General features: G+C 44.3%; 1 protein-coding gene across 8 annotated transcripts in view; it reads left to right on the top strand.

The window, feature by feature from the left end:
* The window catches only part of eif4g1a (eukaryotic translation initiation factor 4 gamma, 1a), a 29,697-nt gene that overhangs the window by 11,551 nt on the left and 5,174 nt on the right, over positions 1 to 12,972 (top strand). For 6 of the 8 annotated variants that reach the window (XM_017495159.3, XM_053673822.1, XM_053673820.1 and 3 more), the window contains 19 exons: positions 1,056 to 1,088; positions 2,812 to 2,994; positions 3,117 to 3,216; positions 5,074 to 5,216; positions 5,587 to 5,679; positions 5,852 to 5,936; positions 6,078 to 6,812; positions 7,036 to 7,124; positions 7,411 to 7,600; positions 7,770 to 7,903; positions 8,051 to 8,167; positions 8,456 to 8,824; positions 9,806 to 9,952; positions 10,414 to 10,650; positions 10,814 to 10,918; positions 11,190 to 11,432; positions 11,884 to 11,998; positions 12,259 to 12,373; positions 12,524 to 12,765. In XM_017495159.3, coding sequence (XP_017350648.1) covers positions 1,056 to 1,088; positions 2,812 to 2,994; positions 3,117 to 3,216; positions 5,074 to 5,216; positions 5,587 to 5,679; positions 5,852 to 5,936; positions 6,078 to 6,812; positions 7,036 to 7,124; positions 7,411 to 7,600; positions 7,770 to 7,903; positions 8,051 to 8,167; positions 8,456 to 8,824; positions 9,806 to 9,952; positions 10,414 to 10,650; positions 10,814 to 10,918; positions 11,190 to 11,432; positions 11,884 to 11,998; positions 12,259 to 12,373; positions 12,524 to 12,765 — 3,475 coding nt within the window. Of the gene's footprint in view, positions 1 to 1,055; positions 1,089 to 2,811; positions 2,995 to 3,116; positions 3,217 to 3,428; positions 3,610 to 5,073; positions 5,217 to 5,586; positions 5,680 to 5,851; positions 5,937 to 6,077; positions 6,813 to 7,035; positions 7,125 to 7,410; positions 7,601 to 7,769; positions 7,904 to 8,050; positions 8,168 to 8,455; positions 8,825 to 9,805; positions 9,953 to 10,413; positions 10,651 to 10,813; positions 10,919 to 11,189; positions 11,433 to 11,883; positions 11,999 to 12,258; positions 12,374 to 12,523; positions 12,766 to 12,972 lie in introns of those variants that run through there. The other 2 variants (XM_017495164.3, XM_047162554.2) reach the window with 2 other exon arrangements.

Genomic DNA, 12,972 nt, shown 5'->3' with positions numbered 1-12,972 from the left:
CAGGCCAGGAACACGCTGAATAAGGATATCAGAGGGGCTAAAAGAAGATGCTCTGAAGCCGGACAGCTAGCGACCCTGCTTCAGTGTGGAGTGGCATGAGACGACTCGCGAGCTACTGGACTCCTACCCCCACCCCAACCCTGTTTTGGACCACCAACTGGACGATGACCTGAATGTGTTCTACTGTAGATTTGAAAGGCCTAATCTTACACCCCGCACCTGCTCCGACCTTCATGTATTCAACCTGCGCTTAAGGTCTTTGAAGAAGAGGTGTGCCATGTCTTTTGGAAACGAATGACCAGGAACGCTTCAGGCCCAGATGGCGTTTCACCCGCGTGTCTCGGGTCCTGTGCTTACCCGCTGGCCCCCATCTTCACACGGATCTTCAATAGATCACTGGAGCCGTGTGACGTCCCAAACCACTTCAGACACTCGTCACTCCTGTCCCGAAGAAACCAAAAATCACAGGATTTAATTCCCCCCCCTAAACATCATTCTAAACATCACTGTGGCAACAATGGAGTTGTTTAGGTTCCTGCACTACCATCTCACAGGACCTGAAGTGCGAGACCCACGTTGTTAACTCCCTTGTGAAAAAGGCACAGCAGAGTTTGTACTTTCTTCACCAGTTGAAGTTCAACTGGAATTTATCCAACACAACCAACCTCTTCTGCCATTACACTTGCTTGCACTGTGTATAACAGTTTGTGTTGGATTTCTTATGAATTCTATATATACTTTATTTTCTACTCAGTTAAATGTAAAAAATTTTTTGTATTGTTGTGCACTGGAAGCTCCTGTCACCAAGACACATTCCTTGTATCTGTAAGCATCCTTGGCAATAAAGCTTATTTGAATCTGAATAATCTGTAATCTGGTTTGTAAGATAAACGGGGTGTGTTTGTGTGTTTGTGTGTGTGTGTGTGTTTTCGTTCTCTCATGTAAATCCTCTCGTTCGCTTCGCTTTTGTCCATTACTGGAACGCAGTCTTTCCTCGGTTTCTACTCCCTGTCTTGACCTTTTGACCTCTCTTTCTCTCCTCTGCGGTCCTCCAGTTTGCACCAGGGCCTCGTGCTTTACATCAACAGGTACTAACACGTTTAAGTCTCTCACACACACCTCAGATATGACTTGTTAGTGATACCACGTTTGGGGGGTGGGGTTAGTTTTATTGTTAACTGTTAGGATGATTTTTGTTTACGGATCTCGACCCGGACACCGGTCCTGCAGTTGCTGTTCCATCTTAATTAGCTGATAAATATCCGGTCCTGATCCAAATTTTTTTTTTTTTTTTTTTGATTTAAATGGCTCTTTTTAAATTTTGTTTAAGAACTCATTCAGCACTTCTTTACAGGGTTTTTTCTTTCTTTCTTTCTTTCTTTCTTTCTTTTTATTTTTTTTACTGTAGTCGTAGGATGTTTTTGCACTTTTATTTAAAAAACTTATTTTAAACGTACTGTTCTGCTCAATTTTGTAGTTTTAAAAAAGTAACAATTCTAGCTTGAAAGAGCGACTGTAGGACGGCTCTTCATCTGCTCTTTGAAACGGTCTTCCAGATGAAAGGACCGATGTTGGAATTCCGCTTCCTATTTATTTATTTATTTATTTATTTATTTATTTATAAATCAGAAATGAAGAGTTTAATGTAAATTTGCTTGGATCTCACGTTAGTGTTGATTTATTGGGCAAATTCCAAAAACATGTTAGTCGTGTATAGATTTTAGGTTTCTTTTTGTTTATCTAAATGCACATCTGCTTGATTCGCCGCTCTCTGATTAACCGCTGCTCCGTGTTGTCCTCCTTTCTCTCGCTCTCTCTCGCTCTGCTCTGTCTTCTGCTGTGTGGTTTACGGATGAAGGGTGGATTCAGGTCGCTGCAGGTAAAAAAAACAACAACAAAAAACAACAAACAAACAAACAAAAACAACAACAAAAAACGCTTTTCTGTTTCCTTTTTGCTTTTCCTCCTCTCGTGGTAAACGACGCTCCGGACGCTTGCTGTGACGGTCCTTGTGCATGCGGTAGAACTAGCACGTCTTTACAGAAGCCCAGAACTGCAAGTTATTTAAAAAATAAAAAACATGAAGTGCTTCATTGTAATGACGTGTGCTCTTTAATACTGGACTGAAATTAATACAAAGAATTGAATGTTTGAGTGAATCTGGGGAGTTAAACGAGTCAACATACACTTTTCTTGCACTTCAGGGCTTCTGTATGTGATGAAGGTAGAGGGTATTTATTTATTTACTTATTTACCTATTAATTTATTTATATTCAGGGTTACAGGGATTTAAATGAAGTCCAGTGTTTTTGAATGTTAGAATCAATAAATTCCAGCTTTACATTAAGGCAGCATTTGTTATTGTTCTGCATGGTTTTATGTTTTTTTTATATATATATATATATATATATATATATATATATATATATATACTTTTTTAATACAGTTTCTTTGGACTTTTCTGTAGTCTTGTGGCCACCTTGTTAGATAAATGAAGTACCATGATGTCAGTATTGTTCTTGCACATAGTATTGTTTTTCTCAAATATTGATCTTTCTTGTATTTCTGAATTTCTTTAAAACCCAAATCCCTTTTTTCCTGCTGCGTTTTCGTATTTCTGTTAAAAACAGAATTTCCTTGAACGTTCACGTCAAATTACAGAATGATGCCTTTTAAAACGGTGTGTTTAGAGATTGTGGTTTTGTTTTTTGTTTTTTTTCCTTCCCCGTTATATGTAGGACCTGAAAGTTCATCACATTAAAAGAAGGTGTGAAGACTAACCCCCACATCTCTCTCTCTTGCTCTCTGCAGTCGTATTACCCCCGGGGCAGTTTGCAGAGTAACACCCCACGGGTGGCGACTAGTAACGCGCCACGCCCCGTCCCTCCCCCTCACGTCTATCCCCAGTCCTCGCAGATGGTTATGATCCAGCAGCAACAGCTCCAGTTCCAGCCCAACTCTCAGGGCCACACCTACTTCATCCAGTCTGGACAGGTAGGACACGCCTCCATGTAATACACCTTTTGTGACCTGAGCCCTCATGGTCCTAGTGCCACTTTGGCGACATCTCTAGTTAACTGCGGCGTAACCTGTATGTTTGTGTTTCCGTGTCGCAGTACCGCCCGCCGTACGTTCACCAGACGCAGCAGTATTCGGTGGCCAGCGCGCCCGCAGGCTTTTACCCCGGAACCAACCCGGACTACAGCTCCACGTATGGTAAGAAGCTCTTCAGTGCTGTCGAACTCCACCCCTGTCCTTCGTTCCTCTCATCTAAACGGGACTAACCAGCGCCGCCCTGCGCTCTTCTCTTCTTCTTCTTTTGTTTTTTTAAAATTTTTTTCTTTCCTTTTTTTTTGCGTATTTTATTTTTTGTCTTGTCTGACTGTCGCAGGTTCTCCAGTCGCTGGTTGTGCTGTTGAAATATTTTTAATATCCTGTCATTCATGTTCTACTCTCTCTTCTATTCTCTCTCGCCTTTCCGCTCTGGGCGGAGTTCAGAGGCCGCTCTGGGAGCGAGGGAGAGGCGGGGGGGTGGGGGGAGAGGCGCGGTTCGAGAGAACAGCCGTCTCTCTCATCACGCCGTTCCTCTCACCTCCCACCGCTACTCCGGTGAGTGTGGAACACAACGCAGGGCTGTCTGGTTTTTTTAAATTACTATTATTTTATCTATCTATTTATTTATTTATTTATTTTTATTTGTAACGGCATGGTCACCAAACCCTAAACTAGTCAAAAAATATATTCTGGCCGCATTCACCCGCTGTCCGACTCCCATAAGACACATGAGGCTGATTTTAAATATATGTTTTTTTTTTTTTTGTTGTTTGTTTTGTTTTTGTTTTTTGAATGATTTACTCCGAAAATCCTAATATTCAGCATATCAGTGAGTGCTGTATTTGGGCATTTTAAAGAAGGTGTTTTGTGGCAAAAAAATATTAAGATGATAATACAGGTATTTTAAATTCACTCTTGTACGTGTTGCTTTGCCTCATGAGTCGTTGTTTGGGGTCATAGCTCTTCATTATTATTATTATTATTATTATTATTATTATTATTATTATTATTCCTTTTGTTTTTTTGCATGTTTTTGTGTCTGATCCCCGTAGCCAGTTGAACCGGCGTCGTTACTGAGCGATCTGACAGCGCTGTCGAGTTCCGGATTGTGATTGGTCAGAAGAGGAGGTGTTTGATTTAATTCTCTAACGGCGGCTCTGACCGTAGCGCAGGTTTATATTAACGCGCTCGTTCTGAAACGCCATCGTTTCCATAGTAACAGCTCGGTCACAGGGACCCGTCACTGATGATGAACAGATTTTTAAAACTCGTCGATGCGGTGGAGGTTTCTGTAAGGCGATGTTTGTTTATCTCACGTTTTTATGGAAGGAGTCTCCAGTGTCGGAGGTAAAGCTGTAACTAGGTTTTTTCCGACATTTTCTTTGTGGTTTCTCGGAGGTCCGGTGAGGGAACGACTGTTTATAGCTGCAGTAGCGTAAGTGAGAACAGGAACTGACTCGTTTCTCAGAGCGGTAAACATAACATTAAAAATTGTTTAATAAATAAAGAATTGTAATCGTTTGCAAGTCGCTGTGGCGAAAGAGGAATAAAACACTCGCTCTTGTAGGAAAGTCTGCTGCGTTCCAGTTTCAGTTCTCTGGTACAACTGGCTACATTTCTCTCTCTTTCTCTCTCTCTCTCTCTCTCTCTCTCTCTCTCTCTCTCTCTCTCTCTCTCTCTCTCTTCTCCCCCCCCCGACTTATTTTCACTGAATTGAGTTTAATCGTTCGACCTCGCCACTTGCATGTGGTTGAATCCATGATGCAGGTGGAACCCAACTTCTGTTTTTTGATTTGTTAAACCCCACCCCCCCCCACCCCCCCCCCCCCCAACTGATTTCGAAATGCGAATGAGCAACCCTGCATTGTGGACTTGGATTGAACCTGGACATGTATAAATTATTTTATATTTATTTAGTGTTGGGGGACTTGATGGAGGGGAAAATAAAACAAAAAGTCGTCATGTTTCTGATTGGGTTGGGTTTTCTTTGTGTGCTTTTCTTTCTCCTCCCTTTTCCAGCTGGAGCGTATTATCCCGCTCAAGCTCAGTACCAACCCTCAGTGCCCGCCGCGCCTGTTATGATCAACCCCACCCAGCAGCAACAGGCTCCACCCCCTCAGCAGCAAGCCCCGCCCCAGCAGCACAAAAGGGAGCGCAAACAGGTAATGAATTTAAAAGCGTAATATTCTAAACACTTCGTTTGTACAAAAAGGCGATTCAAAGTGCTTTAAAAGGGAAAAATTAAAGGGAGGATGTAAGACTTGAATATTTAAAGAACTAAAGAAAATAAGGAAACAAAACACTTCAGTATGGATGTAAAATTAAATAGAAGTGCAGAAAAATAATTTTATTTACTTTTAATCTGCGTCATGAAATTTTCTTGAAGTTTCGTTGTAATATTCATCAAGTTAGATTTTATTTATTATTTATTTTAAATCTCGTCTCTGAACACTTCAGGCTTTAATCCAGGATCCCAACACTGGACTTTACGTTAGTATATCATATTATGTAATTAAACACAATGTTCTACAGATTAGAATACGAGACCCTAATCAGGGAGGACGTGACATCACGGAAGAGATCATGTCTGGAGGAAGGACCACGTCTACACCCACGCCTCCTCATGTAAGAATAGTTTTTAATCTAAACGTTCGGATTCTGTAGTGCACTTCTCGCGGTGCTTTTGGCGAGTTAGTTTTGTGCTGGGAAATGTAGATCTTCAGGTTTGTGTTAACCCGAGAAGCGGTAGAAGAGAAGTAATTCTCGTTTCTCTTCTCTCCGCCCCTGCTCTCGTCAGTCTGTAGGCGCTGAGGTCAGCGGTTCTGTCCAGACGAATGGCGAAAGCGTGACTCCTGCAGCTGCTGCTCCGGTGGTCCGACTCGGTAAACACGCCTTTAACGCTTTTAAATAAAATAAAGTCCTGCTCTTATTACATTATTCCTCAGACATCAAACCTTTTAAAAAAATGATTGCTTTAATCCAGCTTCTCTAATCCGGAATTTCTCCTCGTGTGTGTTGTTCAGACGATCGCGTGAAGTCCTCGAGCCCTGTGGCTCCTGCGTTGACTCCTCCGCCTCGTTCAGACCCTTCCCCTGAGCCTAAATCCGTCCCGGACATCCTCGCTCCTCCGGCGGTTCCTGTGCCTCCTGGACAAAGCGAAGACACTGTTTCAGAACCCTCTCCGTCCTCGTCTCCCGCTCCTACGGCGCTCCCCGCGGAGCCCACACCGAGTGACGCCGTGGATGCCCCTGTGCCTCCTGAAACCACAGCCCCAAAGTTGGAGGAGGAAGAAGAGGAGGAGCCTAACACCGCCCCCGCGGAACAGCCGTGCGCTCGCGTCGAGAACGCTGAGCTAGAAAAGGAGGCGGAGCCACGCGCCGAAACGCCGCTCCCTGAGTCTGCCTCTAACGCGCCGCCTGCCGAGGAGGACGTGCTCACTGCTGTAGCAGCAGCCAACGGGGAGACGGAATCTCCCGAGGCCACGCCCACCCCAGCACCCACAGCCACACCCGTTCCTGAGCCGGAGATCGTCCCTGTGGTCAACGGCCTGCCTCAGGAGCCCGAAGAGCTGCAGGGTGAGGAACTGGAGGTGGAACCGGAGCCGGTCGCTGAACTTGAACCAGAACCTGAACCCGAGGCGGCTGAGGTTCAGGAAGTCGATGCAAAAACACCTGCTTGTGCAGCGGAGGAGGAGGAGGAGGAGGAGGAGGGGAGGGTGGAGGAAGAACCCGCTCCTGCTGAGGAGACGACTATGCAAGGTGACCCAACGTTTCTCCTCCAGCGTGTTTACAACAAAAAAACACTAAAATAATTCCATATTATTACTTTTATTGCTATTTTTATTTGACTTGTATTGTTTATTTATAAAGCATCTTTACACTGAAGGGGACTTTTTATATTTAACTAGTAACATTTAGGAACCAGAACTGCAAATGACTGTCTAACGGGAACTGTCTGAACGCCGTTCCTTTGCGTTCTCAGCTGTTCTGTCCGTGCCAAAGAAGAAGAAGATGAAGAAAAGCGATCTGAATAATAAAGTGGTCGGAGACGTGTTGGACGCCTATAAAGAGGTCTGTGTGATCTTGGCTTCTCTCCTCATCTTCGTGGTGTTTAAAATATTTAAATATATATATAATTATTACACCGATCGTAGAGACGACCTCCCGGTGTACTCGATCGCAACCACGTCAGTCGCCTACGGTGTTCCTGAGTCCTGCTCCCCATTGGATAACACTTTAATCGCGTCTTTATTCCAATTTTGATCCCGCTGTCCCTTAACGAGCGCAGCAGTAAAACCTTTTTATTTATTTATTTATTTATTTATTTATTTATTTATTTATTTATTAATTATTTCAGCCGGAGGAGAAGGATCTCACTCCCGAGCCGGCTCCCGTCGAAGTCCCGCCCTCCGACCCTCATCCCGCTGCCTCTCCCTCCCCTGAGGAGACGGATGAGACGTGGGAGGAAAAAGAGGACAAACTGGACACGGAGAACATCGAGCCTGAGACGGAGAAACCCGTGGAACAGAAATATCAGTATAAAGAGGGTGAGGTTGGAATTATTTGTGATTTTATACCCGAGAATGCTTTCATGGATGAGTTAAGTGAAGCGTTTAGCCGGTTTTTACGTGTTCGATGTTTCAGCTTCATTGGGATTATTTATTTATTTTATTTTATAAATAAAATCTTTATAAAATACAAACTTCCTGTGTTTAGAGCACTGGAAGCCCATTAATCCGGAGGAGAAGAAGCGGTATGATCGGGAATTCCTGCTGCGCTTCCAGTTCATCAGTGCCAGCATGCACAAACCCGAGGGCCTTCCCCACATCAGTGACGTCGTCCTGGACAAGGTAGACATGACTGCGTTAGTGCTCTGTCGGAGCGCGTCATGGAATTGCTGCTGTTTGTTTTGTTTATTTTTCCTGCTATTTTTCCTGTTATTTCTTCCCCGTTACAGTCCTCCTCAACTTTTTTTTTCTTTTTTTTTTGCCCCTCAGGCTAATAAAACGCCTCTGCGGCCTTTGGATCCGAGCCGTCTGATGAATTGCGGGCCTGATTTCACGCCTTCCTTTGCTAATCTGGGCAGAGCGCCCCCTGGAGGAGGACGAGGACCTGTAAGTCTCACAAAAGGAATTTTTAAACACTCGTTAGTATTATTAACTCTCAGATCCGCAGGAGTTTAATATCGCAGTTCAGAGAAGCCGTGCAGATGTGTTCATTCTTCTTATTTACGGAGATCCTTTGTACGATAACGCATCAGGGAAAGCGGGAGTTTGTTTGCTGCGGTGCTTAAAACCAAAGAGCTTCGACTCGTCTCTTCTCGTGTTAATTTGCTCTTTTTAAAATGGTTTTGATTTTTATTTTAATCAAAAGACACGCGGTTTAATTTTGTCGTCTCTCAGCCCCCAGGGCCGCGTCGGTCTCAGCAGGGTCAGCGCAAAGAGCCGCGCAAGATCATCACTAGCATGTCTTTGAACGACGACGTGCAGCTGAACAAGGCCGAGAAAGCCTGGAAGCCGGGGGTGAAGAAGGCCCGCGGCGACGAGGACGACCCCGAAAACATCAAGACCCAGGACCTGTTCCGGAGAGTGCGTAGCGTCCTGAACAAACTGACACCGCAGATGTTCCAGCAGCTCATGAAGCAGGTCACCGATCTGAACATCGACACCGAGGAGAGACTCAAAGGAGTCATCGACCTCATATTCGAAAAAGCCATTTCCGAACCCAACTTCTCCGTCGCTTACGCCAACATGTGCCGCTGCCTTATTGGGGTGAGTCGCCACGCTCGGACACTCCGACTTTGTTTCGTTTACATTTATGTAATATTTTACACGCAAGCGCTGCTAATTTCTTTTTCTAGAGAATCAAACCGTCAACCTTTCAGTCAGGAAGTTCGGAATGAAGGGATGTAATATACCAGCGTCTAACGTTAAACCCAAATCAAATTAACGTTAAAATCAAATCGGTAAATGGAAATTCTTCTGGAATAATTTTAGAATTTCTATTCTACATTGAATTGAAAGATTCTATATTTAATTTTTTATTATTATTATTTTTCAAAGGTACATGCATATTGATTAAAAATTATTGTAAACAATGTTTAAATTTTGCCATGAATATAGCCATTGCTGCCGATGTGGCATAAACTAAACAAATCTCCTAGAAAATTCTACCTATAACCCCTATAGGGACGTCGTCATAAAACCCTTCCATCGGTCATTGATCTGTACTTTATTTTCTCAGTGTGCCTTTTGGTTTAAAATTCAATTTAAAATGGCTGCTTTGCGTTTGCTAACTGTTCCACATTGCTGTTTAATTGTGCCTGGTGTAATAGCGTTGAGAGACCAGAGGGGGGAGATATAACATCCTTGAGATATAATTAATCTCTATCAGGTCTCTGAAAAGTAAGAGCTCCATCTAGTGGTTGTTCCTGATATTACACCATCTGTGTTTTAATAGTGTACATTGACGCATGCGCTGTAGGTTTTATGATGCGCTGCAGCCGCCAGGATTTATATTTAGAAAATTACAGATAAAGTATGGGGAATTTTCAAGATTATTTCTGCATGATAAAGGCAGCGATCCCGAGTCTGGTCAGCAGGTGGCGGAGGTGTTACTCTCTCGGTTTGTGTTTTGGAGATTCTTGTTAGGTTTGGGACACGTCCCAATGGACTCGAGACAGACTTGAGCGTTAAACATTGCTAGTGATTAATCTTTATAAAGCACATAATCGTGTGCGTTTTCCCGTCCAGCTGAAAGTGCCCACCACGGACAAACCGGGAACCACTGTGACTTTCCGCAAACTGCTGCTGAATCGCTGCCAGAAAGAGTTTGAGAAGGACAAGGACGACGACGAGATCTTCGAGCAGAAGCAGAAGGAGCTGGATGCTGCCGCTGAGGTGCTGCTCGCACGCACTCACTCACACGTCCGACGTCATCAGAAATAATTCAAATAAGTTTGATTGTGTGTATTGTACATCACACACACTTCTTCACGCAGCTCGTTAGAAGCCGTTTTATTACCCGACACGGATTTGTAGGAACTTTAAGGAAATGTTACTTATAAAGCACGTTTAAGAGAGAGAATAAATCCTGCGTAAGAATCGTTTTAAATGACTTCAGTCTGATTTCTTTGGTTTGATCTGATATTTCTCTCCAATGACTGTTTTGTATATCGTGAATGTTCGGACATTTTGAATTTCTTTGTGCTAATAAGAGACTGGCTAGCCGTTAAAGTTAAACCTGGGTTATCTGGTTACGGAAAATGCGAAGTCGAGAAGAAGCTGAGATCCGCCCACCCCCGCTGGGTTTAATATATTAAACGGTGGCGCGTAACCGAGCGCTGATGTTTTTCCTGCAGGGGGAGGTTCGCCAGCGGTTGAACGATGAGCTGGTGGAAGCGAAGGACCAAGCTCGCCGCCGTTCCCTCGGCAACATCAAGTTCATCGGAGAGCTGTTCAAGCTGAAGATGCTGACGGAGCCGATCATGCATGACTGCATCGTCAAGCTGCTGAAGAACCACGACGAGGAGAGTCTCGAGTGTCTCTGCAGGCTCCTGTCCACCATCGGCAAGGACCTGGACTTCGAGAAGGCCAAGGTGTCTCTCTCTCTCTCTCTCTCACGCACACACACACACACATATGCTGGCTCAACGTTCTTCAGTCTTGTTAAATCTTGAAGTTCTTGCACATATTTAAGCTTTATAACTTCTGCAGTGTGTTAATGGGTGGTGTGTGTGTGTGTGTGTGTGTGTGTCGTAGCCCCGAATGGACCAGTACTTCCACCAAATGGAGAAAATAATAAAGGAGAGGAAAACATCGTCGAGGATCCGCTTCATGCTGCAGGACGTGTTGGACCTGAGAAAAGTAAACAACTCCATTTTCTTCGTTTAGCCTCGTCTACAGGTTTCTCTTTCGTATTGACTCCGCGTTTATGTAAGATTGATCTACTTCTCTGTTTGGTTTTTACAATATTGTCTTTTTCCCCAAGTTTCCGTCTGGGGATTAATAAAATATTATCTAGCTCTAGTCTGGGGGGGCGCGCTCTGAGCTGTAAGAATGGAAGCGTGTAAGGCTTGTCCTCGTGCTGCTGTTCCCGCTGTCCTGCCTCTGATCCTCGTCTTTTCCGTGTGTACAGAGCAACTGGGTTCCTCGGCGTGGTGACCTGGGCCCTAAAACCATCGACCAGATCCATAAAGAGGCAGAACTGGAGGAACACCGGGAGCAGATTAAAGTGCAGCAGCAGCTTCTGTCCAAGAAAGAGCCGAGTCGAGGAAGAGGAGGCAGAATGAATCAGCCTCAGGACGAGGGCTGGAACACGGTTCCGATCAGCACCAAGAACCGGCCCATTGACACGTCCCGCCTCAGCAAGATCACCAAGGTACCGAGCGCTAACAGAGTGAAACGATCTCGATTCACAACGAACTTTTGAGATTTTAATGCTGAACACTGATTGCGTGTCAGATGATCAGTCACGCCAGTTGCGAGAATCTGCACCGATCAAACTACATTAATGACCCGTGTTTGACGTTAGCGAGCTGCTACTGTAGCGCTTTACCTGCAGTTTCTTTAGGGGGCGGGGCTAGATGTTCTAGACAGCGTTGATTGGACAGGTTTTCCCAGAAATTAATAACCATAAAAGAATCTGTTCAGTATAGTTGTGTGTGTGTGTGTGTGTGTGTGTGTGTGTGTGTGTGTGATGATTAACACCATTGGGGGTCCATATGACATGAAGTTACATTTTACTAATAAATATTTTTGCATGTTAAAACCTAAAGTCATTAAAACGACTAATATTCCAGTATTTTATTGTAATCTGTTTATTCCCAAAGTCTGGTGCTTTGGATTTCAACAATCAGCTTCTTGCCCCTGGAGGAAAGGGATCATGGGGTAGTTGGGGTAAAGGGAGCAGCGGTGGGTCTGGAGCCAAAACCAGCACTGAACAAGGTACAACTACTATTATATCTTGTTTTTGTAATTAATTAATAAATAAATAAATAAATAATTTGATGTTTTGATTTAATCTTGATTATTTTTCTCCTCGCGAAACCAAGTGCTTTACTTTTTCAGCACGTTTATCTCTCCTTACAGCAGCGCTCTAATCAATCCAGTTATTTATTTATTTATTGCGTAACCTTTACCATATAACGTTCCTCAGTCCACAGAACCTCACGTCTTTGTTTGTTTTTTGCTTTTTCTTTTTGAAGATGCAGGACGGCCGGCTACGAGCACCCTGAACCGCTTCTCAGCTCTTCAGCAGTCAGGACCTTCATCCACGTCCTCCTCATCCTCACTGGACACTGAGCGCCGAGCTCCTCAAAGGCGAGTCTGCAGAAATGTCTCCGGGCCGCTGATTAATTAAACCCTGATGGAGCTGAGGAGCAACGAGTCACGCTGTTAATGTGTTATTTACTGTTTCTAGCTTCTGTTTTTGTTGCTGACGTCAACAGTTTGTTCTTTTCTGACATACAGGAGCAGCTCGAGTCGAGACCGCAGCGAGCGAGACCGGGACCGCTTCGAGCGCTTGGACCGACGGGACAGTCGTGAGGACCGAGACCGAGGGCTGGACAGGACGCGTGTCCCCGTCACTAAACGCAGCTTCAGCAGGGAGAGCGAGGACCGGTCTCGAGCCGGAGACGTGCGCCGTGTCTCCAGCATGACTGACGAGAGAGAGCGCGGGAGCCGAGACCGGACCGCCAGCCGGGAGACAGCGGGTAACGAATCATCTTTATTATTGTTATGAAGGGTAATCTCGATTAAAATTCATAAAAAAAAATAAAATAAAGGAACTTTTATTTTTGATCTGCATCTGAAAAGTATTAGTTTTACTCAGTTTCTGTGGACTGCAGTTCCTTCTTCCTACCACATGGTGGCGTCTGGTGTATGACTATAACTGATGCATGTTTACCAGCATCACTAAT

This window comes from Ictalurus punctatus, chromosome 20, assembly GCF_001660625.3.
Source record: "Ictalurus punctatus breed USDA103 chromosome 20, Coco_2.0, whole genome shotgun sequence".
Lineage (NCBI taxonomy): Eukaryota > Metazoa > Chordata > Actinopteri > Siluriformes > Ictaluridae > Ictalurus > Ictalurus punctatus.
Note: the sequence above shows the minus strand (reverse complement) of the source record. Positions and strands in the feature narration are given on the sequence as shown.